The sequence below is a fragment of the Hesperophylax consimilis genome, chromosome 27 (assembly GCF_061612785.1).
Source record: "Hesperophylax consimilis isolate HC1 chromosome 27, BYU_Hcon_1.0, whole genome shotgun sequence".
NCBI lineage: Eukaryota > Metazoa > Arthropoda > Insecta > Trichoptera > Limnephilidae > Hesperophylax > Hesperophylax consimilis.
This window is the reverse complement of record NC_142862.1, coordinates 12,414,854-12,441,515: the sequence shown is the minus strand read 5'-3', so window position 1 is coordinate 12,441,515 and position 26,662 is coordinate 12,414,854. Positions and strand designations below refer to the sequence as shown.

Here is a 26,662-nt window from a genome sequence, read left to right as displayed (position 1 = left end):
GTCATATTCACTGACTTCTACTTCATCACAGTTAAAAGTTTATATTCATAGAAATTTTTTTTTTTATCGTGCTTATCCGCTAGGCCGGTCCTGTGCGGGCGCAATTGGAGCGGCCCTCTCCGGCGCTGACTTGACAAGTCGCCCAGGAGCCAAAGAGCTAAAGAGCCAAGGCGATGATTAACCAAACACCTAATACAGCGCCCTTGAGGTTGTTGGAAAGTAGAAAATGCCATAATACCTTTTCAGTGGAGTCGTACTTCCCCCTGAGCAGTATCTGCATGACCAGCAGGGACCTCTGCGCCGCGGTGTAGGCCGTGTCCCTGTCCTTCACCAGGAACTGCTCCTCCCTGGCAGACGGTCCCGCGGTGGAGGCGTAGAACGAGGGCTGCGGTGGGATCAGCGTGTGGTCCCAGTCGAGCAAGGCGCCCAGTCTGGATATGATCCTCCGCAGGCGACCCTGCTTTTCCTGGGCGCCGTCTTTGTCCTGTTGATATAATAAGAATAATATCTGTATTGTAATAAATTAGCAACTATAACTAAACATACGTTTATAAGTTAGAGCACCGCTATATTTAACTGTGAACAAGGAGGTTTTGCTTTAACTGACAGTGCATTTTCTACAGTCATTATTAAAGATGGCGGTGATAAGACACATGAAATGAACAATACAAAATAATATATGTAGGAAATATATAAACAATAGAAATGCACAGTTATAAGTTGAGGCTGTGCTAACCCCTAGAGAGCCTAAACCCTCCGACATTTTGCAATATACATCTCATGTAAATAAACTATCAGAAAGCAGATTGCAAGGAAATTATTTTTGCATTACATTCGACGTGATAAATTCGCTGTTTTTGAACATATTTCAAAACAAAATACTTTTATTGAAAGCAGATAAAAGACTCTTTCAGATTTTGGTATTGCAATTCGACATATGCTATTGAAAATATTTAAATTGTGAATGCAAAGAGAGATAAAGTTATATCTAAAATAATAATTTTTATTTTGTTGACAAATACAGAGACAATCAGAATTTAACCTTTCGAATGAACGCATTTAGTAAATCTAGTACATAAATTTGCCCTTTGAATCTTTGTTCTTAAATGCATGCTGAGCAAGCGAACGCACTGAGTTTTTCTTCCTCGCTGGGCTAGGAAGAGAGTGGATTTGATATATTTGCTGATTTTTTTCTATTCTGTGGGCTTCTGCTTCTACTTTCTACCATAATTACTACAACTAGAATGACAAATATAGTGCTCCGAACTTACCCAGGCCTTAACAGAGATAGTGATGAATCTCTTGGTCGGCAGTTTGAGTCCCATCACCTCTGCGTATCTGGCTTCCGTCCTCCAGGGAATGTGGATCTTCAGGAACCATGTCTTTTCGTCGAACGAGAGGCACTTGTTCTCCAGTTCCAGCTCCAAACCTTCAATCAAGGGTAAAGGTGAACCGATATTTCCTTGATTATTATTCCCTGGCTATTAATACTCAGTTTACCAGACATAAAGGCTGAGGGATATGTTATTAAGGGTAAGAACATAATCGTAATAAAATTGGCAATCTTGCATGCATTACGATAGAATGGGTACCTTCCCTGATGAGATTCTCCATGAAGACCTTCCGCTGGTCACAACGGACCGCTTCTGCCTCCGTCATCACGCCCAACTCCTCCTGCTCGTAGGCCAGCACCATGTCTATCTTCCTTCTTCCATCGCGGAACAGGAGAGTCTCTGGGTCCAGACCCTGGGGAACCGATTATATTGTTAAATGACCTTTATTTCACCTTTAAGGCCCAGTGGAAAGCGTTCAAAGAATGTTTGAAAGGGAGATATGTAAATACGAATGTTAGAGGAAGTTAATATTAAAAAATGATAATAATTAAGCGAAAATTGTGAAAATGTTTGATAAAACACGACTCGTCTGAAGTAGAGCCAAAATCTCTTCTTCAAATGCTATAGTTGGATTTAAAGATACACTTTGAATTTTTTCATGCCTATAGCATATTAAATAACAGAACAAGTTTTTTAAGAATTTTCGGAGCTTACTTTGCGATTTTTTTCTATCGAGGGAATTTCATATAATTATCGTTTCGGCATAACAAATGTATAGATATTATCTTCAAAATTGATATATATTTTTTATGGAACTTAAAAACTTAAAGAGTCAACGAGAAACTTGTTATAAATCTATAGAAATTGGGTATGCGGGAACTTAAGAGGAATGATGGCGCCGGCTTTTTCATACAAAACTTAATTTTGGATTTAAGACCAAAATACCAAACCAAACTGAATAATTATGTTTTAATCAAAAGATTTAGCTAATATCTAGTACGGATATGAGCTTTTTATTTATTTGTGTTTCAAATTATAAAATATAAACCATTAAATAAATCGATTTCTAGCGATTTTAGAGGCAATTTGGCTAATTATTTCTGAGTTGATCGTGTTTGCAAGTTTCGCTGGTATTTTGAATGACGATTAATCGTTGTTGGCATCTAAAGGGTTAAAAAACGTAGGAGAATATCGTATTCATTCTACTAATACAGTAAACATCTAAATAATTGCTAATGTTACAATTTATAATGGACTGTAATTATTTAAAATACTACAATATGAGAACTGAGTCATTTAGCTTGTGTGTATGATCGTATTACTTGCGTCAAACAAAGATTAATCGTTGTTTGGCATCTACAGAGTTAAAAGCAATCCATTTAATTTTTCTACTATTATAAAAAGCAATTTAATGATAAATGCTTATGTTATGATGGACCTCAATTAAAATCTCATTTCCAATACAATAACAATACAGAACTGAATAATTACTCGCTTGTACTTAGATTGCATGACGCAGGTAATAAAAACAACTACGAGTACACACGCAGTCGCAAGCTTGTAGCTTATATTTAAATGTTCAATACACAGACATAGGAATTAATTGTCGAGAAGATAATGGCGAGGGGTAAAATCAACTGTTGAAGAACGAAGGGAGTAAGGCTGACTGTGATTCGTCAATAAATCAATCTGACAGTAAATAGGCATCTCGCATTATAATATCACCATTTACTTCTTAAAAGTAAAATCTGCTTTTGAATGAATAGACATTTTTACATGGGAGCGCAAATTACTCGCCACGTTATGAACAAATTTGCGAAGTCCAAATTTGGCAAAAAAATTCGGTTCCCTTTTCAGAGTCGAATATTTCGTTAAAGTATTTAGTTAAGACACTTTTATAAATGTTCATAATTTACTTCCCAGCAACCAACCAGCTTTGTGTTTCGCGTCCAGACGTTTCTCGATGTGATAGTATATGTTTCTAAAACTGATCTATATTATACGATGTGAATATGCTTAAAATAAAGTAAAATAATGCTTATATATGGAATGTAATACGACAATTGGGTTTATTCTCTTTTTCAAATCTATTTTTACAAGTTTTCATAGTACAAGTCAACATTTTGCCGTGTTATTTCGTAAAATGAACCGATGATGCCTCGACCATAGTTCGCACAAGAATGATGACGTCACGTTTTCAAATTTCACTTGAGGCCATACGCAAGCACAGCCGGCTCCAATGGAACCGGTATGGGGAGTGGGGATAATACGCTTTTAATCACTTACGGCAGGTCTACTAATATTCATATGTCTATGGTTCAATACTACGAAGGCAATAACACGTAGCTGATATAAAACAACTGAATAGAATAATGTCTATATATTGTAAAGGATGGTCCTGGTGTGGGTTTGTTTGAACAAATCGACAGTTTTATTCAGAGACTAATTGTACCCCGCCACGCGTTTCTGCGACAAAGTCTGTCTGTGCAGATAGAGAAACAATAGCGTGTGTTGCTTTTACGTCCAACAGATGGCGCTGTTTAAAAAAACAGGTTATTACCTGTCGCAGGTGACATCTATATGATATAAGGTGAAGAAATTTTGGAGATTTAAGATTTTGAACAAACGAACATTTATATTTTTATTTATATAGATGGATTGATGAAATTTTGCACAAATGACCTTAAAAACAGGAGTCATTGTCTACACTATTTTTTTTCTTTTAAATGTTTCTAAAAACTACCCCTATCCCCTTTTCTCACCCCTTAAAGCAGAACTTTGTGATTTATTAATGAAATTTTGCACACTTGACGTTCAAAAAAGATGAAAATATCCTTCATCCGATTTACAAAAAAATCTATTTTAACATTATATAGGGTATTAAGGCACGGTGACCGGATGACTCATCAAAATGACAATTCAACACACCATTAAAAAGGTGATATAAAATCATGAAAAGTGACGAAACATAAACAAGGTTAAATAGGTTACATAGTTTAGGTTTGAAGGTTAGTTTTTTTCTTCGCTTTTAATGACTTTATATTACTTTTAAAAGGTGTGTTGAATTGTCATTGTGTTGAGTAATCTTGGAACCACTTAATATGTATCATAATAAATATTCTATATAAAGTAATTGTATACTTTACATTACCAGATTATCTCATTATTTCATTTTCCCATTAAAACGAACAGAAAACTCTTCCATAAGTGATACTCACAAGATCTCTCTCGTTTGGTAGCCGAAAAAAACAAATTTACAATGATGGTAATGAACATAAATATGATAATGAACGAGATATTTTATCATTCAACTTGATTAGAACTAGAACAAAAAATCTGATTAGAGTCAGTTGAAAGAATACAAAACAAATTCTTACGTTTTATAAATTTTAAAATGAGTATTCCAGCAATTATGTTGAAATACAACACGTTAAATTATATGAATATGCTCAAATTGTCAGACAGAAGAATTTTCACTGACTTGGTATTTCTATATAAAATTCTAAATGATTTAGTTGATAGTCCGGTATTGCTAGAATTGATAAGCTTTCGGATTCCACGTCGTAATACTAGAAATCAGGATTTATATCAGTGCAGAAATTCTGGAACTAACTACCATATGTATTTCTCTTTGCCCAGAATACTAATGGAGGGAAACAATTATACCAAGTCAGTGGACATCTTCAATTTATCTTTAAACAAATATATAATATTGTTAATGAAGCAATTCAGTTATGTACAATAAATAATGTATATTTCTTAATATTCTCATGTAAAAGCCCCGAAAAAGGGCGAAAATAAATAAATAAAAATTTATACTTAATCAAACAAAATTTAAAACTAACCCGAAAGATTTCAGGAAATATACAAAAAGCAAAAATAAAAACACAACCGACATACCAAAAGAGGTACACCTAAATTATATAAAGACTACCCAGGGTCAATTTTTCTCGGGCTTTTTTCCAATCTGTTTACATACCACAAACTGTTTACTGAAAATATCCGAAGATTTCTGTAACGAAAGCCTCGGTACTTTAAGTAAATATAAGAATTTGAGAACCAATAAAGGATCAGGTCCTGATGATATTCCACTTATTTCTTTCAAAACGTGCAAAGATGTACTTGTCAGACCACTAAGCCTACTTTTCAACAAATTTGTCACAGCAGAAAACCTTCTTGAATACTTCCAATTCATCCGCGATAACATTGAAAAGTGTTTGCAAGTGGATGCCATCTACACAGATTTTTGCGAAGTATTTGACCAGGGCCGGGCTTGAGTCAACGCGGCAAAAATTTGACGCTATTTGCAAAAACCAGTAGACGCCTAAGTAATCCTGTAATAATGTAATCAATAATAAACAGTTAATCCTTGTGCGAGTTCCTAACTACACGTAGAACACGACAATGGTTTTGTCCGATTACAGAACATAGCCTGCAAATAGAATTTTATAATAAACACGAGAATGGTTTCCTTCGAAACGCGTCTTTAATCTACATCCTGAACATAAAACAGGTTTTAATTTAATGAATCACTGTGCAAATCCCTGACTTTAATTAAAACTACATCCAGAACATGAAAATGGTTTCCTCCGGTTTTTGCAGCTCAACTAGAATATTAAAACAGCACTACAAACACGAGAATGGTTTCCTTCTTTAATGCGTCTGTTATTTTATCTGTAAGCTAGTCCCCAGTTTAATTAGCATTGCACACTAGGGTGGAACACTTTTGTATGAAAAATTTTTTTTTTTTCGAAATTCGAATTGGAATATCAGGGAAAAGTTGCTTTATGTAATTCTAAATAACAGTTCTCAATTTGGAACTTCTAGCTCGACATCTTGAGGTCCCGCCAGAGACTTGAAATTTTATTTTTTAAGTTTTTATAGACGTTTTGTATTAAACACCCTATAAACAAAATAATAAGTAAATATAATAAGTTATGCATGAAATGATAAAATAAAAGTAGATTTTAATTAATAAAAACATTTATTTCAAAATTAAACACAGATTAAGAAAGTTATGTTGGTATGAATAAAATCATTTTTTATAGCAAAAAACCATTTTTAGGTTCAAACTTTGGCATGAGTTTTCGAGATGCTAATTTAGATTTTATGAATCCTTCTCGTTTTATCTTGTCGAATGCACTTAGAACTGCTTCTGTCACAACTTTTACAAATCTTTCCACAGCTTGGGTATGGCAAGTCAGTCTCATAAACTTCAACAATGTATCTTCTCCATTTTCAATAAGATCTTGTAACTGACCATCGGAAATATTCAAAGATATTAGAAGAACGAGATATGCTATGTTGGCCGCCGGACCGTAGCCGGAGTACTACCTAATTAGGGTACTTTGAACGGTATCGGGACGTGTACGCACAGAAATCTGTTCTATGTATTAGTGCGGATACCTTAGCGCAAGCGAAGGTGTGCAGTAGTATTGGTGAACAAAACCGGCGACACTCGGCAAAACAATTCCACTCAGTACGAACTGCGCATAGCACATCTCGTTCTTCTAATATCTTTGGAAATATTCATCAGTATTGAGGGTTCGTATATATTTTGTTGCCAGTCAATCATGTCTATGTAAGAACATGAATTTAAGTTCACTTTTGGCACCTCAAAAATGCGCGAAACAGATTTTTTATTAACTTGACGAGCCTTTTAAATGCGTCTTGCAGCGAGTTCTCTAATGTGCTTACATGAATCTGTTATCATACTCAACAACAAGTTTTCTGGATGAGCGAAGTAACTGTTACAAATTATAACAGGGTCCACTATCACTAACAACTCGTTGGACAAATATCTAGTGCTGTTAATGAGCTTCCATAAATGATTTGAACCATCTTTGCAGGATGAATGTGTTTTGATAGTCAACCAGACAGGAGCGTATGATTATACGAAAAACGTTGCTAAAGTCACAAGATTTTGTTGTGGATTTTCTGCAGAAATATACAAATGCAGTATGCGATTAGCTCTTGTCAACCAGCGGGCATGGGGTAGTTTACCTGAGCTTCTCTTTAATAAATCCAGGAGACCAGGATCCATTTATGACAGCAGTAGTAATTTCTTGTAAATATTTCTGGTCTGTACTGAGATCTGTGGATATTTGTGGAGGTAGTTCACCTTCTATCTTCTCAAAGTTAGCCAACGGCAGCGTCTCTCATATCTCTAATGCTTTACCAATTTGACCTGCAAATGATTTAGGTCCTGCAGTAGGGCCATCCAAATAGGTAAACAAATGCCTCAATGGTAACTCATTGGAGTGTAAGAGACAAATTATCCATTGCAATGGTCGAGATTGTCTGTTTTCCCTGTATTTGTGTGTTTTTCCATCACAGCCAACAGCCATTAAACCATCTAGTGATATCTTTTCAGTCGTTTAAAATCTGTGGATAGCTCTTTCAATATTTCTTGCACTGCCCGATGTTGGAACCCCATACCCGACATAAACAGTACCTGGTTCTTTTATAATCGAAATATTTTCCTCTTGTACAATCACTCTAAGCCTCTTCGATCTTTTTAAAACAGTTTTAGCCGTCTTGTCTTTCCTTCCATCGAAATATAATGAAGGAATTTCTGTTACTCTTTCTTCGGTTAAAATTTGCTCGCGTCTCATTCTGCCTTATTGTTTTTAGTTTCATCCTATCTATTATGCCTCATTTCTTGTTTGAGAGTACGTAATCTTCTATTTAGCATTTTTTTACTATGGATAAGATCAGTTCTTCCTAAAGCCATTAGTCAGTTAGTGCGTTGGTCTTCTTAAAACATTTGTTCCTCGTTTGGAACTTTTTTTTCTCTCAAAACAAGTACAGCTTACAAATTCTTAACATTTACTTGCAGCTATGTCAAAAATCTTTCTATTCTGTACTCTGAACTCTTCTAACTTTTCTTCCTTATGTTTCTTCAAAGACTTTTTCAAATTATAACACTTCGAGTGATAACTTTTTAGTAACTGTAAGATTATTTTGTGTGTGACAATTGGAATCGAAGATTTTATCCACAATTCTTCAATTTTCGTTCAAACTACTACGGCAATTTCCAAATACGTAGGTTCTTTTGTTGTGTTATTCCTTACTTTTAAGTCTTGTCTAACCCATTCGTAGAATTTCATCACATTTTCATACGTAGGTAGGATATTCTCTTTCAACTCTGCACTTACATCAAATATCGGACATTTTAAATTTTGTCTTCTAGAAATCAGTTTAATTCACTTAAAAAACGTTTATCAATAAGTACTCGTGAATATAATTGACGCGCGACCTTTCACCTGAGACAATTATCGACAGTAGTTTAAACAAAATAACTGCATTTCGTAGATTGTCAGGTGCCGCTCTCCGCTTCGTCCCGCACTTTGCACCTCTGTTACAGCGCCAAAGTATATTAAAATAAAGAAATATTTGATTGCTAGTTAACTATATTTGAATATGTTTTTAAATAAAATAAACCTATTTTAATAAATTCTGTACTATTTTCTAGGCCGCGCAAATATCCCCTAAACTGTCGTTTTTGTAAATGTTCGATGTATTGGCGGGGGCTCTTACCGTTGTCTGATATTTTTTTATATTTTTAATTGAGGTAATTGATGGCAATTGGCAACTTAATACAACTATTCCAAATCAGAATTAGAAAAAAAAATTTCGTTCCGCCCTATTGCACACATCATTTCGTATTACACATTTCATTTAAATTAAATTAAAAAAGGATGTTGTATCGATTATAAATATGTGTATAAACTGTTTTCTAGAAACTTACGTGCATACATAAGTACCTGTCAGCTATATTATACATTTCTCTGAGTTTTGTAATAATGTATTAGAAACAGTTTTCGCCTTCTGAAAATATTTTTGTATACTATTTCTTTTGTTGTCAGCAGGCCGCACCGAAAGTGCTCTCAGGCCGCACAAAAAATTCCCGCGGGCCGTTGGTTCCCTACCCCTGTATTAAAACATCAATGTATGTTAATTTTTGGACATCATGCCTGTTTTATGTACTTAAAATGTCTTGTCTTCATACTTTGATTTACTTTACCATATTATTTTCTAATTACCTTATGAGTAAATTATATTTAGCTATTTTATCCATGTACATGTTACACCTATACATATACTGTCAACTTACTATCTTAGGGCGTTAATAAATAATAAACAAATAAAATAAAATTACCTTCATCACTAATTGTAACCTGTTTAAGTTCTTAGGTAGGTGACAGGAATTTACAATAAAAATATATCATTGCAATAATATATAATTGATAGATTTACGAGTTGTTAAATTTAAAAAAAATAAGGATTTAAAGGACTTGAAAACTTACTTTAAAACCAAACAAACAAAAAATTCTTCTACTCATTTAATTTACCTCTCTACTCGTGTGTCCTTCTATAAGATCTGCGCCTTCCCTTTCCATGCTCTTGTCAAGTTTAAAGTCCATCTCATTCGCACTCATGGGCTCCTTCTTGAACACTTCGTCCTGCAGAAAGTAATGGCATCATTAAAAAATATCACATTCGTGAATTCGGCGGCGTTGCCGTCACGTTTTCATTTTCTTTTCCTAAACAGGAATAAAAACAGGATTAAATAATACAGGGTTTTCCAATAAGAGGTGTTATTTTGAATAGCCCGCTGTTTCGATAGACGTTACTTTTGAAGCTGTCATTTTTTGACATTTGACAAGTAGAAACTACGCCATTAATAAAAATGGAACGATACACGCTTCAACAACGTATTGAAATTATTAAAATTCACTTGAGTGAATCAAATGCAAATCATTTTGGGTGATGAGGCCCATTTCCACCTCGGTGGCTTCGTCAACAAGAAAAATTGTCGCTTCTGGGGCTCGGAAAACCCAAGAGTTATTGTTGAAAAGCCTCTCTATCCTCAACGTGTGACTGTTTGGTGCGGTTTATGGTCCGGCGGAGTCATTAGACCTTACTTTTTCGAAAATGAGGCTGGAGCAACAGTTACGGTGAATGGATCGCTATCGAGAGATGATTAATCATTTTTTATGGCCGGAATTGGATGGTATTGATCTGGACAACGTTTACTTTCAATAAGACGGCGCGGCGCTACGTGCCACACAAGCAACGAAACCATTGATCTATTACGATTGAATATCAAAATAACACCTCTTATTGGAAAACCCTGTAGCATCTCCAATAAAATGTGTTTACAATGCGTGCAGAATTGTATGAGTAATAAACAGTATTGTGATGCCACTTCGTCAAATAGGTTCCTTGTACCTTTATAGAGTAGGCAGGTAGTTACCTGTAGGGGTGGCAGGGGGGTGGTGGGCGGTGGAGAGCCCGCCAGAGGGGTGCCGAAGGGCTCGCGGGGCAGCGCTCCGGGGGTGAGGGTCCTTGCTCTGCCAGCAATCACAGGGACTGCACCCTGGCCTGTTACCACACTCTGCATTTAACACAAAACCATCCGACACTATTAGAACTTATAAACGATAGCATAAACTTACACTACACTTTGGACAATTAGTCCAGTCATTAGGTCATGAAAAAGGGTTTTTTTAAAACATATAGATACTTGGGTAGTTCTGATTTTTTCTTAATTTATGTTTCTGGGGTACTGATTACGAATCCGACTTTTGCCAACAAAAATGGTTAAGTCTATACCTACAATTGCGAATAACCTAATGAACTGGTTCTAAATCATATTTGAATTGATGTATCAATTATAGCTTTTTTCGGAGTATTATTTTTTTAATGATAAAGTAATGTTTATAAGACAAGGTTTTAAGGATAACAAATAATTGTAAGCAATAATTAGTCGCCTGAAATATCAATACAAATTGAAAATATCTCCTGAGTAAAATATTTATTATCCTTTTTGCTATGCATAAAACTTTATCTTATTAACATTAATTTATCATTTTAAAAAATGTATGTATATTTGACAAGTCAAAATATTTCACCAACAAATGTAGATAAAATATGTCTCGACGCCATCTAGTGGGAAATTTAGCACTAACAAAGCTTTTCCTACAAAAATAATGTTGGTTCTTTACAGGTGAAAAAATATAATAAGCAGTAATTGTTGATTATTATTTTTTTGGTAAACTAATGTTTAAGACAAGATTTTTTATGCATAGCACAAAGGGTAACAATTAATTTTAAAAGCAATAATTATTAGCCTGAAACACTCATCCACATTGAAAAATCTCCTGATAAAAGATACATGACGCCAACGGGACTTGAACCCGTGTCCTTTCGATTTCCGGTCTACAGCTCTGACCACCGAGCTATGGCGGCTTATCTTTTATCCGCGAAATAATTCAATATATACTAGTGTTTCATTCAACAATTACTGCTTATTACATTTTTTCACCTGTCGAAAGGACACGAGTTCAAGTCCCGTTGGCGTCATGTATCTTTTATCAGGAGATTTTTCAATGTGGATGAGTGTTTCAGGCTAATAATTATTGCTTATAAAAATAAGTAATTGTTGATTGAGGTACTAGTACATGTTGAATTATTTGGCGGGTTGGAAATAAGCCAACATAGCTCAGCGGTCCAAAGTACGTGACCGGACATCAGAAGGTACGGGTTCAATTCCCGTCGGCGACATTAATATTTACTCGGGAGATATTTTCAATTTGTATTGATATTTCAGGCGACCAATTATTATTGCTTATAATTATTTCTTCGGAGTAGTTTGACGTGATAACGGTATTGATTGGAACCGTACCGACTTGGCTGGACTTTCTATGATGTCTGCGAGGGCAGTATCACAACTGCCAGGAACGCTCTGCCCGAGATTTCCCCATCCAGTACTCTGAAACAAAATGATATTTAAATTAATATTTTACAAATTTTATGATTATTATTGTAGTGCTTTCAAATCACACATTGAAAGATTTAACTTAGAACATAACAGGCGACTAAAAACAATTAGGTTAATACATACATATTAAATAAGTAGCACATAAATAACAAAAAATCAAGAAGAAAAGAAGATTTTATTAATATAGGTACGTAAATAAAAAAATAATTATCACTAATATAATAAAATTAAATGATAATAATTTACAACTATGGTACAAACACACGCGCACAAGTGATAAAAACTTACCTATAAACCTAACCTACAAATAAATTATATATGGAAACAAAACTGTTACAAAAGAATTTTTTTTTTGGTACAATATTTTACATTTCTTATTACAATTTATTAATGTTGGCCTCACAGGGAGGCCTCCATTTTATAACACAACAAAATATTCATAACACATTTATAGAAAATATATACAGGGTGTCCGGAAACTCGTAGTACAAGCGGGAAACTGGTGAATCTACATCACATTTGGAGTCGATTTTGTAGTATATTTTTTTTTATTTGAGCTTTCGTTATCGAGTAAATCGAGTTTGAAGTTGATTTTTATTTTTATTTTATTTTTTTTTAATCAAATTCTTATAAATTATTACTGAAGATCAAAGTACCCAACTAATTAAAACTATTTGAAAGTAAAACAAATGAAGAAACTCGGATTTGAAGCATTATTTTGAAATCACCCTTCATTTAACCCGGTGTAATCATAAAATATTTCTGCTCTGCAGGGTTAAAACATCTGTTATTCAACCCTAAACACCAGAAAAAACTTTAACCCTAAAATAGCCGAAAAATATTTTTTTTTGGTTTTTTTTTTTTTTTTGAAAATGCTCAAATCAAAAAACTTTATGTTTTTTTGGGTTCCACATGTGGTGTAGATTTTCCAGTTTCTCGCTTGTACTACGAGTTTCCGGACACCGTGTATAATGTTGATGAAGAAAAAAAGTTAGATGAGATAAATTTAAAATAAAAATATAGATTTAAAATTATAACTTTAAATAAAATAAAATAAAATTTAAATGAAACAAAGTAAAAAATTGTTATATTTATATTATATGTTGTGTGTTTATGAGTGATGTGTGTTACGTGTAAGTTTTATTATTTTATGTTATATTTTGGTAATATTGTCTTTTTTGTTCTCCATTTTGTAATTTTGTATCTGAATTTATTTTTGTTTTCCTCAATTTTATTTTCAAGTGTTAGACTGTTGAAAGCTTTTATAGCATGGTTTTGATAGTGTCTTTGTCCAAAGCTTGTATTTATCGTCAGATTTGTATATATCTATGAATATAATACGTGTCTCCTTATATACAAAATAAATAATCAACTCATACATACAAATACAGAACTCATTAAAACGTCCCAAGTACACACACGCCTTACAAAGCAACAAGATAACATACATTTAAACACCATACATACGTTACGAGGGGGCAACATATATAATTACCTTCCAAACAAAATTAAAAATGAAAAAAGTGTAGGTACATTTAAAAAAAATTGTTCAATTTTATGCTCAATCAACAAAACATTGAAAGTGAATAATATTTTTATGTAGTGTATTAGTTATTTCTATTTAAATAAGTGAAAATGTAATTTTCTTTTATCTAGAACAAAAACTTGAAAAAAACTTCGAAACGTATTTAACCTAGTTTTAGTTTTATCATTTTCATGACTTTATATCGCTTTTAAAGGTGTATTGAATTGTCAGTGTGTTGAGTTGTCCGGTCACCAAAACACAGATATTTGAAACTGAGTGACATCTAGTGAATAGTTTACACACTAAATGACAGAGCATTGTTTTGATGATATTGTTTTGGTATGAGAATAATGAGCTGTGTTCACTTGTCATCGGTCAGCAACGGTCAGCGTGGATGACGTATTGCACATAATCTTATCAACTGCTAACTTTAACAAAATAAATTTTCTCTGAGGGCCTGTGTCATCTCTGAGGATACTGTGTAGGGTTCTTTTTGAATAGAGGAAATACAGAGGCATGCAAATATTTCCACAGCTGAATGTTGGACTCAAGAACGAGTCGTAGAAACCTTATTCTTATGTCACAACCGTGTGCAAATGTTGGATGTGCGTTTGGTGTTTTTCCCGACTATGCACAGGTTCCGAAGTGATCAATAATGCTAGTTCCTCGGGACTTCTTCCACTGAAATCCATTTGTTAAGGCCAAGCTTAATGCCAAATTACTATTTTGATGAATCTTTATAACGAATTGGTGTACATTATGAATACCAAAAAATATGCTTTAGATAAATTGAAGGTTTTCCTATCGTTTCGCCTGAGTAGAAAACAAATAAAAAAATAATTTACTTAATAAAAAATATAAATGCAAACTACTAAATATATTTTTTTTTCAATAGAAATGTATGAACGCGTAGAGGAAACAACTTTAAAAAAATACAGTATTCTAGCTAAGATTATCTGTGACAGCTTCATTTGATTAACTTTTTTGCTTTCTTATAAAATTATTTACAAAATAAATAAAAACCCGTTTTTTGCTTGAAATCGAACGTTTCTAGACTCCGTTTGTCAAGCGATTTTAATGCCTTTTACCTACGATATAAGTTAAACCAAGAATATACACATGTTTGGCTTGTAGCTTCCTCTTAAGAGGGGAATCTATCAACCAGACCGTCCACAAAATATTTGATGAACTAGGACAATAGATACATTTAGTTTTATAGATTTAAACTATTACGCAGAATAACAAAAGTTTTTAATATAATTTTCAACCCTTCAACAGATAATGTCAACAAACAAAATCTTATTAAATTAAAATCAAGAAAGAAGAAAAAATGTGACGATTTTGGACCATAGTTGTCTGAAATTACGTTAATTATTTATTTATTTTCATTTTTAAATAGATCCATACAACTCTGAAATGAAACAAAGAAGTACACATTAAAAAAGTAGATTTTTTTAGCTATTTTCACAGAATTCTCTGTCTAGAATTAATCCATATTGACTTGTCAAAATAGAAACCATTACAACATGTTGTACAGCCAAATTTTATAAAATAAAATTTAAAATATTGAAAAATAAATTATATTTCATACAAATAATGCATATTTACCCTTTTCCTTATCACTAAACGATGTGTAGAGTTTTCAAAAATAAAATGCATTCCAAAATGGTACATAACAATGTGTATTTTTAAATCTTTGATTTGTTTGGTAACAAGTGGATATGGTTACGAAGGAGACACGGACAACTGATAACCATCGGGCCAAATTGACTAACTTTTACCATCATAATAATCGGATATAAGTTACTATGTAATTTGTTTTCCACTCCCTCCTCTGTCTGGTTCGCATCCGCTGAACACAAATAAAAGAGTAAAATGTGTGGATAAAAACTAATCGATAATGTTCAGTATTATGAAATTACATTGACTATGATAAAAGTTACGCGATTTTGTTTTATTGTTAGGTTTGCAAAGAATTAGAGCATTCATGTTCCAAAATATAGCAATATATACGGACAGCGAACCCCAGAATATAACGAACCCAAAATGTTCAAAATCAGAAATAGCAAATTCCCAAATAGATTCAGATATATATGTTGAAAGCGTATGCTTTAAGTTGAAATACCTTATACTAGTCATAGCTATCAATCAATAGTAGTTATTTTTAGCATGAAGATTTATTTTAGATTATGTGTGCCAGTAATAGTAATGTGAATATTTTATAATTAGTAACAATAAAAACAGTATACATATTTACTGTATATGGAGGGTAGTGCTGGGTAGGAATACCGTGCAAGAGTCCCTATTGTTCCCAATGGGGGAGTAGTGCTGGTGGGTAGGAATACCATGGAAGAGTCCCTATTGTTCTCAATGGGGGGGGGGGTAGTGCTGCTGGGTAGGAATACCGTGCAAGAGCCCCTATTGCTCACAAGGGGGATAGTGCTGGGTAGGAATACCGCGCAAGAGTCCCTATTGTTCCCAATGGGGGGGTAGTGCTGCTGGGTAGGAATACCGTACAAGAGCCCCTATTGCTCACAAGGGGATAGTGCTGGGTAGGAATACCGCGCAAGAGTCCCTATTGTTTCCAATGGGGGGTAGTGCTGCTGGGTAGGAATACCGTGCAAGAGCCCCTATTGCTCACAAGGGGGATAGTGCTGGGTAGGAATACCGCGCAAGAGTCCCTATTGTTCCCAATGGGGGGGTAGTGCTGCTGGGTATGAATACCGTGCAAGAGCCCCCTATTGCTCCTAAGGGGGATAGTGCTGGGTAGGAATACCGTGCAAGAGCCCCTATTGCTCACAAGGGGGATAGTGCTGGGTAGGAATACCGCGCAAGAGTCCCTATTGTTCCCAATGGGGGGGTAGTGCTGCTGGGTAGGAATACCGTGCAAGAGCCCCTATTGCTCACAAGGGGGATAGTGCTGGGTAGGAATACCGCGCAAGAGTCCCTATTGTTCCCAATGGGGGGGTAGTGCTGCTGGGTAGGAATACCGTGCAAGAGCCCCTATTGCTCACAAGGGGGATAGTGCTGGGTAGGAATACCGCGCAAGAGTCCCTATTGTTCCCAATGGGGGGGTAGTGCTGCTGGGTAGGAATACCGTGCAAGAGCCCCTATTGCTCACAAGGGGGATAGTGCTGGGTAGGAATACCGCGCAAGAGTCCCTATTGTTCCCAATGGGGGGGTAGTGCTGCTGGGTAGGAATACCGTGCAAGAGCCCCTATTGCTCACAAGGGGGATAGTGCTGGGTAGGAATACCGCGCAAGAGTCCCTATTGTTCCCAATGGGGGGGTAGTGCTGCTGGGTAGGAATACCGTGCAAGAGCCCCTATTGCTCACAAGGGGGATAGTGCTGGGTAGGAATACCGCGCAAGAGTCCCTATTGTTCCCAATGGGGGGGTAGTGCTGCTGGGTAGGAATACCGTGCAAGAGCCCCTATTGCTCACAAGGGGGATAGTGCTGGGTAGGAATACCGTGCAAGAGTCCCTATTGTTCCCAATGGGGGGGTAGTGCTGCTGGGTAGGAATACCGTGCAAGAGCCCCTATTGCTCACAAGGGGGATAGTGCTGGGTAGGAATACCGCGCAAGAGTCCCTATTGTTCCCAATGGGGGGGGTAGTGCTGCTGGGTAGGAATACCGTGCAAGAGCCCCTATTGCTCACAAGGGGGATAGTGCTGGGTAGGAATACCGCGCAAGAGTCCCTATTGTTCCCAATGGGGGGGTAGTGCTGCTGGGTAGGAATACCGTGCAAGAGCCCCTATTGCTCACAAGGGGGATAGTGCTGGGTAGGAATACCGCGCAAAGTCCCTATTGTTCCCAATGGGGGGGTAGTGCTGCTGGGTATGAATACCGTGCAAGAGCCCCTATTGCTCACAAGGGGGATAGTGCTGGGTAGGAATACCGCGCAAGAGTCCCTATTGTTCCCAATGGGGGGGTAGTGCTGCTGGGTAGGAATACCGTGCAAGAGCCCCTATTGCTCCTAAGGGGGATAGTGCTGGGTAGGAATACCGTGCAAGAGCCCCTATTGCTCACAAGGGGGATAGTGCTGGGTAGGAATACCGCGCAAGAGTCCCTATTGTTCCCAATGGGGGGGTAGTGCTGCTGGGTAGGAATACCGTGCAAGAGCCCCTATTGCTCACAAGGGGGATAGTGCTGGGTAGGAATACCGCGCAAGAGTCCCTATTGTTCCCAATGGGGGGGTAGTGCTGCTGGGTAGGAATACCGTGCAAGAGCCCCTATTGCTCACAAGGGGGATAGTGCTGGGTAGGAATACCGCGCAAAGTCCCTATTGTTCCCAATGGGGGGGTAGTGCTGCTGGGTATGAATACCGTGCAAGAGCCCCTATTGCTCCTAAGGGGGATAGTGCTGGGTAGGAATACCGCGCAAGAGTCCCTATTGTTCCCAATGGGGGGGTAGTGCTGCTGGGTAGGAATACCGTGCAAGAGCCCCTATTGCTCACAAGGGGGATAGTGCTGGGTAGGAATACCGCGCAAGAGTCCCTATTGTTTCCAATGGGGGGGTAGTTCTGCTGGGTAGGAATACCGCGCAAGAGTCCCTATTGTTTCCAATGGGGGGGTAGTGCTGCTGGGTAGGAATACCGTGCAAGAGCCCCTATTGCTCCTAAGGGGGATAGTGCTGGGTAGGAATACCGTGCAAGAGCCCCTATTGCTCACAAGGGGGATAGTGCTGGGTAGGAATACCGCGCAAGAGTCCCTATTGTTCCCAATGGGGGGGTAGTGCTGCTGGGTAGGAATACCGTGCAAGAGCCCCTATTGCTCCTAAGGGGGATAGTGCTGGGTAGGAATACCGTGCAAGAGCCCCTATTGCTCACAAGGGGGATAGTGCTGGGTAGGAATACCGCGCAAGAGTCCCTATTGTTCCCAATGGGGGGGTAGTGCTGCTGGGTAGGAATACCGTGCAAGAGCCCCTATTGCTCACAAGGGGGATAGTGCTGGGTAGGAATACCGCGCAAGAGTCCCTATTGTTCCCAATGGGGGGGTAGTGCTGCTGGGTAGGAATACCGTGCAAGAGCCCCTATTGCTCACAAGGGGGATAGTGCTGGGTAGGAATACCGCGCAAAGTCCCTATTGTTCCCAATGGGGGGGTAGTGCTGCTGGGTATGAATACCGTGCAAGAGCCCCTATTGCTCCTAAGGGGGATAGTGCTGGGTAGGAATACCGTGCAAGATCCCCTATTGCTCACAAAGGGGATAGTGCTGGGTAGGAATACCGCGCAAGAGTCCCTATTGTTCCCAATGGGGGGGGTAGTGCTGCTGGGTATGAATACCGTGCAAGAGCCCCTATTGCTCACAAGGGGGATAGTGCTGGGTAGGAATACCGCGCAAGAGTCCCTATTGTTTCCAATGGGGGGGTAGTGCTGATGGGTAGGAATACCGCGCAAGAGTCCCTATTGTTTCCAATGGGGGGGTAGTGCTGCTGGGTAGGAATACCGTGCAAGAGCCCCTATTGCTCCTAAGGGGGATAGTGCTGGGTAGGAATACCGTGCAAGAGCCCCTATTGCTCACAAGGGGGATAGTGCTGGGTAGGAATACCGCGCAAGAGTCCCTATTGTTCCCAATGGGGGGGTAGTGCTGCTGGGTAGGAATACCGTGCAAGAGCCCCTATTGCTCCTAAGGGGGATAGTGCTGGGTAGGAATACCGTGCAAGAGCCCCTATTGCTCACAAGGGGGATAGTGCTGGGTAGGAATACCGCGCAAGAGTCCCTATTGTTCCCAATGGGGGGGTAGTGCTGCTGGGTAGGAATACCGTGCAAGAGCCCCTATTGCTCACAAGGGGGATAGTGCTGGGTAGGAATACCGCGCAAGAGTCCCTATTGTTCCCAATGGGGGGGTAGTGCTGCTGGGTAGGAATACCGTGCAAGAGCCCCTATTGCTCACAAGGGGGATAGTGCTGGGTAGGAATACCGCGCAAAGTCCCTATTGTTCCCAATGGGGGGGTAGTGCTGCTGGGTATGAATACCGTGCAAGAGCCCCTATTGCTCCTAAGGGGGATAGTGCTGGGTAGGAATACCGTGCAAGATCCCCTATTGCTCACAAAGGGGATAGTGCTGGGTAGGAATACCGCGCAAGAGTCCCTATTGTTCCCAATGGGGGGGGTAGTGCTGCTGGGTATGAATACCGTGCAAGAGCCCCTATTGCTCACAAGGGGGGATAGTGCTGGGTAGGAATACCGCGCAAGAGTCCCTATTGTTTCCAATGGGGGGGTAGTGCTGCTGGGTAGGAATACCGCGCAAGAGTCCCTATTGTTTCCAATGGGGGGTAGTGCTGCTGGGTAGGAATACCGTGCAAGAGCCCCTATTGCTCCTAAGGGGGGTAGTGCTGGGTAGGAATACCGTGCAAGATCCCCTATTGCTCACAAGGTGGATAGTGCTGGGTAGGAATACCGCGCAAGAGTCCCTATTGTTCCCAATTGGGGGGTAGTGCTGCTGGGTATGAATACCGTGCAAGAGCCCCTATTGCTCCTAAGGGGGATAGTGCTGGGTAGGAATACCGTGCAAGATCCCCTATTGCTTACAAGGGGGATAGTGCTGGGTAGGAATACCGCGCAAGAGTCCCTATTGTTCCCAATGGGGGGGTAGTGCTGCTGGGTATGAATACCGTGCAAGAGCCCCTATTGCTCACAAGGGGGATAGTGCTGGGTAGGAATACCGCGCAAGAGTCCCTATTGTTCCCAATGGGGGGGTAGTGCTGCTGGGTATGAATACCGTGCAAGAGCCCCTATTGCTCACAAGGGGGATAGTGCTGGGTAGGAATACCGTGCAAGATCCCCTATTGCTCACAAGGGGGATAGTGCTGGGTAGGAATACCGCGCAAGAGTCCCTATTGCTCACAAGGGGGATAGTGCTGGGTAGGAATACCGCGCAAGAATCCCTATTGTTCCCAATGGGGGGGTAGTGCTGCTGGGTATGAATACCGTGCAAGAGCCCCTATTGCTCACAAGGGGGATAGTGCTGGGTAGGAATACCGTGCAAGATCCCCTATTGCTCACAAGGGGGATAGTGCTGGGTAGGAATACCGCGCAAGAGTCCCTATTGTTTCCAATGGGGGGGTAGTGCTGCTGGGTATGAATACCGTGCAAGAGCCCCTATTGCTCCTAAGGGGGGTAGTGCTGGGTAGGAATACCACGCAAGAGTCCCTACTGCTCCTAAGAGGGTAGTGCTGGGTAGGAATACCGCGCAAGAATCCTTATTGCTCCCAAGGGGGTAGTGCTGGGTAGGAATACCGCGCAAGAGTCCCTACTGCTCCCAAGGTGAGTAGCGCTGGGTAGGAATACCGCGTAAGAACATCTATTGCTCCCAAGGAGGTAGTGCTGGTAGGAAGTAGTTCCTACTCAACACTACATGGAAGTGTAAGTCTGCTATAGAGTGGAGCAGGATGCTATGTGGAGGAAAAGTAAGTTCTGAGAAGGAAAAAGTTATGAGAGATGGGTAGTAATCTAGGGATTAGTGTCCAGAAGTGACGGACTTATAAATATATCCCCATGCAAGGCAAGAGAGACCGTTTGGACAGGTTAAAGGGTCTCTCCAAACCAGCCTCTCCCGATCCGGCCCGCCACGCAGCTGGTAGGCAGACGCATCCTGAATACACTTCACCCGATGCACCCCCGTTAAACCACCAAACCTTGCGAACCACTTGGGGTGACCTATGACAGAGGTATTGGTTATCCAATAAGCCGAGAAAAATGTTTCAGGCCAGCAAAAATGCTTTTAAATGTAAAATCTTCTACTTACGAACCATTTTATGAGTTTTTATTTTTTAATGTGACGAATTAAGTTTTTTTGATTCTGACCGGAAAAATTTTCAACATTTATGGCTTTAACTTAAGCCCCCACATACCCAATTTCTCGAAAATTTCTAGAAACTCGTTATAAATCGGTTAAGTTAAGTTCCTAAAAAAATATATTTTTGAAGATAGTATCTATACATTTGTTATGCGGAATTGCATGAAATTCAATCGATCTACAAAAATCCCAATGTAAGCTCCGAAAATTATTAAAAACACGTTTTGTTCCGTTATTTAATATGTTATATGCATGAAAAAATTTACAGTGTATCTTTAAATTGCAAGTAAAACATTTGTAGAGAGATATTTGTTCTATTTCAAACGAGTAGTGTTTTATTAAATATTTTCACCATTTTCGCTTAATTATTATCGTTTTTTTTTAATATTAGCGCGCTCCCTCTAACATTCGTGTACACAAATCTCTCTTTAAAACCATTTTTGAACGCTTACTACAGGGCCTTAACTTCATCAAATAAAATATGTATCTTGGGAATGTCTTTTGTTATATTTATCACATACCCAGGCAGCTCAAACCATTTTTTAACGCTTACTACAGGGCCTTAACTTCACAAAATAAAATATGTTTCTTGTGAATGTCTTTTGTTATACAGGGTTTTCCAATAAGAGGTGTTATTTTGAATAGCCCGCTATTTCGGTAGATGTTACTTTTGAAGCGGTCATTTTTTGACATTTATCAAGTAGAAACTACGCCATTAATAAAAATGGAACGATACATGCTTCAACAACGCATTGAAATTATTAAAATTCACTTGAGTGAATCAAATGCAAATCATCTTGAGTGATGAGGTCCATTTCCACCTCGGTGGCTTCGTCAACGAGCAAAATTGTCGCATCTGGGGCTCGGAAAACCCAAGAGTTCTTGTTGAAAAGTCTCTTTAACCTCAACGTGTTACTGTTTGGTGCGGTTTATGGTCCGGCGGAGTCATTGGACCTTACTTTTTCGATAATGAGGCTGGAGCAACAGTTACGGTGAATGGATTGCGCTTTTGAGAGATGATTAATGATTTTTATGGCCGGAATTGGATGGTACGTGGCTACGTGCCACACAAGCAACGAAACCATTGATCTTTTACGATTGAATATCATAATAACACCTCTTATTGGAAAACCCTGTAGTATCTATACATTTGTTATGCCGAAACGTTAATTGCATGAAATTCAATCGATATAAAAAAAATCCCAAAGTAAGCCCCGAAAATTATTAAAAACACGTTTTTTCCGTTATTTAATATGTTATATGCATGAAAAAGTTTACATTTACAAGTGTATCTTTAAAATGCAAGTATGGCATTTTTGCTCTATTTCAAACGAGTAGTGTTAAATATTTTCAGCATTTTCGCTTAATTATTATCGTTTTTTTTAAATATTAGCGCCATTAACCATTTTTGAACGCTTACTACAGGGCCTTAACTTCACAAAATAAAATATGTTTCTTGGGAATGTCTTTTATGGTACTTATCACATACCCAGGCAGCCGGCGCGGTATCGTGTAGAAATTTTAACCTCGTGACCGCCAGCCTAAGGAGTGCGTAGTTTCGTTTGATTTTTAAGAGGAAGCTACAAGCCAAAAATGTGTATATTCTTGGTATAACTAATATCGTAGGTAATAGGCATTAATATCGCTTGACAAACGGAGTCTAGAAACGTCCGATTTCAAGCAAAAAACTGTTTTTTATTTATTTTGTAAATAATTATATAAGAAAGCAAAAAAGTTAATCAAGTGAAACTGTCACAGATAATCTTAGCTATAATACTGTATTTTTTTGAAGTTGTTTCCTTTATGCGTTCATACATTTCATTTTTTTTAAATTTTATTTTATATTATAGAAACAAACAGTACATGATTTACAAAGTTGAATGCGCATTGAATAGTTTAAATTATTGACATGATGCCACGTTTGAATTTGGGCAGTGAATCCGAAAAAATGTCAATGTTATAGTTAAGACAAATATTATTTAGAGTATGAAGAGCTCGGTTAGTTGTCGAATTAATATTGAAAAAACATATTTTTTAGTAGCTTGCGTTTATATTTTTTTTATAGGTAACTTATTTTTTTATTTGTATTCTACTCAAGCGAAGCGATAGGAAAACTTTCAATTTATCTAAAGCATATTTTTTGGTATTCATAATGTACCCCAATTCGCTATAAAGATTAATCAAAATAGTGATTTGGCAAAGCTTTGCCTTATGAGTTGGATCGCCTATCGACTGAATCATGTATTTTGCAATAATTTTAAAGTTGTTCATATTTAGATTGTCGAACACAAAGAAATGCAGTGTCCCGCAAAAACAATTTGTTCTAGTGACATTTATAATACCGCGTATTGGTGACATTTTCTAAAGTATGATTGCATATATTAAGCAGTAAACCAATTTTTATGGTGCTATATAATTTAGTGCAATAAAATAAATCGATTATTCAGTAAAGTGAGTAAAAAAAATCAACAAAAGCGTTATGTTATTTGATAGGTGACCTTTCAAAATACAGACGATTTTTAATAATCTTTGGCGATCGTGTGAGAGGCACGAAATGAAAGACGTGTCGTGAAGGTCACAGTGTTTATTGAGTCAGTTTGCCGTGATGAGAGTGGACGTAGGACAGATGTTGTATTCTCCGGTTGCTGGCTGTGATGGCTGGCCAAGCGCGGGTCAGTGAGTCGACGCCGGGCGCTTGTGACCGGGACTCGATGACTGACAGGCACTGGCGATCTTGGGAATCAGTACTCCAATGCTGACGGGAAGGCTGAAGGTGCAGTGGACCTTGTAGGCGGTTGAGCGGGAGCTGCGTAGACCAGTGAGGATGCTGCGTGTCCTCGTGGTGGTCATGGCGCGTGGATGAAGCGCTGGTCAGAGACGCTGGAACCAGGGCGCTATAATCCATGTAGCGCTGGCCAGGGACGGCGGCCGGGGCCAAGGCGCTATGATGATATCCCGATGCAGTCCATGATGTGTACGAGCGAAGCCGGGAGTATTGTTCTTCGCGGGGGCGCGGGACGCGCCGGTCGTTACTCGCGAGATTTGTAAACTGACGGCTGATTGTTGACTGACTGACTGCTCGCTGCATCGGGCTTACTTATACCGTACGGCCAGCGGAAACAGTAGGTATATGAATTGCAACTAAATTGGAGACACTCGCTCAGTCTGGGTCTTTCGGGAACTTTCGCTCGCGCTGCGTTAACGCATAGGCGATAGGCTCTAACCTTCTGGCGAGTTGTCGCAATGTGCCAGACCGACTGCGACGTATTGTTGTAGGTAGGCCGCGTTGTTTTGTTTACGATTTCGGCTGTCAGTAGTAACTCGCAAGTAAGTACCTAAGTAGGTCGAGCTGCTTATTATTAATGAGTTAATCTGGATTCTTCTTGACGCTACAAATCTATATCGTGTTTTTCTTCTATATAAGTAAAGTGCAATGTTCGTATGTGTGTGCACTATAGACGCAAAAAAACTACTAGTACGATTTCCCTGATTTTTTTTTGTTTTTATTCGTGCAAAGAGTGTTTATTTATGGCAGGGGTGGAAAACCTTTTCGCTGTCGGGGTCATTTGGATGTTTGTAGTAAGTTTGTAGAAAAACTCGGGATATTAAAATTGTAAGATTTGTGAAGCTGAATGTTTACGTAAAAAGCACATCAAAACAACACGGAGAAGAATTAGTTTTGTTGATAAAAAAACCCGTTTAAAACGCGATGGCCGGCCATTTCCTGATAAAATATTAATAAATTCAGAATATATCGGAACACGTGTTCATGCAGCTGCGTTTATTCTGATAAATATAATGATAATAATATTATATTTTTTATAAATACGTGTTCCGAGATCATCAAATACACCATTCGTGTTTTACTCATAGTTTGTTGGGAAATCTGTCAATTCATTCTTTAAAGGCCTACAGTCTCATTTTTAACAGGAATACAAATAGTTTGACCTGATTTTTAATAAATTAGCAATATTTCGGATCAGTTAGTTTTCTCCACGAAGGAAAATGCTGCAGGATGATCGAGAAATATTATATACACAAAAATGTACTAATTTATAGGTAGGTACTTTATCGCCTGTCTGAATAAGGAACTTAAAATTGATTATATTGTATATAATACTGTTGATTAAAATATAATATGATTTAAAGCGTATATTTATGTATATTCACAAACGCTGATTTTGAATACATAAGTTGTATTATAAACAATTACTCGTAGAATTAATAAATCGTAATTTAAAAGAAAAGAAAAAAAGAGAATTAAACGCCCTGTGATTGGTCGGCGGGTTCTGACAGAACTTACACCGCTACCTCATGGGTCAAGCGGCCGCGTGGAGACAAATCAGACAATCTTGTGGTAAGTTGCGCTAAACTCGAACACGGTTCACCATTGCGGTACACAAATTATTTCAAAAGAATGTTTTTTGGAAATCATGGTAATTATTCAAATTGGGATTTGTGGATTTCAAACCGATTCGAAAGGGATTGACCTTACAAAACCTTAACCTTAACCAACAAAACCGAGGTACGTATGACGTCACGCCAACCCCGCGAGATTTCAATCGTTTTGACGGGCTTTGACAAATGCAAACATCGACAATTATTTTGACTACGAAATTGATATTACCAAATTTATTTTTAAAAACTTGTATTCAAGAAAAAAATACATAAAAATATGTATGGAATTCCTATTCTTGATATTTCAGTTGAAATGACAAAAAAATAATTGTATTAATAAGTAGGTGCTTTACAACTTGTCCGAATTCCTCACACAATCAGTACCAATTTTGAAAATAATACTTAAATTCAAAGCAAATGCGGATTCCAGAGTTCATTGAGTCAGATTTACCCAGAAGATACCGAAATAAGTAGTAGAAGTCAAAATGTCCTTGTTTGTAATTTTTCTAATTTTGGACAGTATCGAAAAAAATGGATTTTTACATAATTCTAAACATAATATGTATTTATGTCAATGAATACTAACCTGCTGCCACGGTTTGAAAACTTTAATGGTTCTTTTTGAAAATAACAGACGGCGCCACTTCCGTCAACAACAATCCTAAACTGTACCGTCATTGCTATGTATCCGTTGATTTTGCACAAAACCTATTACAGAAATGTGACGTGAAATAATTTATTTCCGTAGTACCTACCTATTCTTTTGGCAATTATTTTATTATTTTTGATGGAAAATTGGATTTTGTACACCTTACAAAAAATC

The 26,662-nt window shown here is 38.1% G+C and overlaps 1 protein-coding gene across 1 annotated transcript in view; it reads right to left on the bottom strand.

Moving 5' to 3' along the window:
- The window catches only part of LOC149410600 (anoctamin-4), a 56,278-nt gene that overhangs the window by 19,979 nt on the left and 9,637 nt on the right, over nucleotides 1-26,662 (bottom strand). The window contains exons 3-8 of the mRNA XM_089648296.1: nucleotides 12,025-12,111; nucleotides 10,594-10,734; nucleotides 9,689-9,799; nucleotides 1,593-1,746; nucleotides 1,250-1,429; nucleotides 239-477 (exon numbers count right to left, since the gene is read on the bottom strand). Coding sequence (XP_089504422.1) covers nucleotides 239-477; nucleotides 1,250-1,429; nucleotides 1,593-1,746; nucleotides 9,689-9,799; nucleotides 10,594-10,734; nucleotides 12,025-12,111 — 912 coding nt within the window. The remainder of the gene's footprint in view (nucleotides 1-238; nucleotides 478-1,249; nucleotides 1,430-1,592; nucleotides 1,747-9,688; nucleotides 9,800-10,593; nucleotides 10,735-12,024; nucleotides 12,112-26,662) is intronic.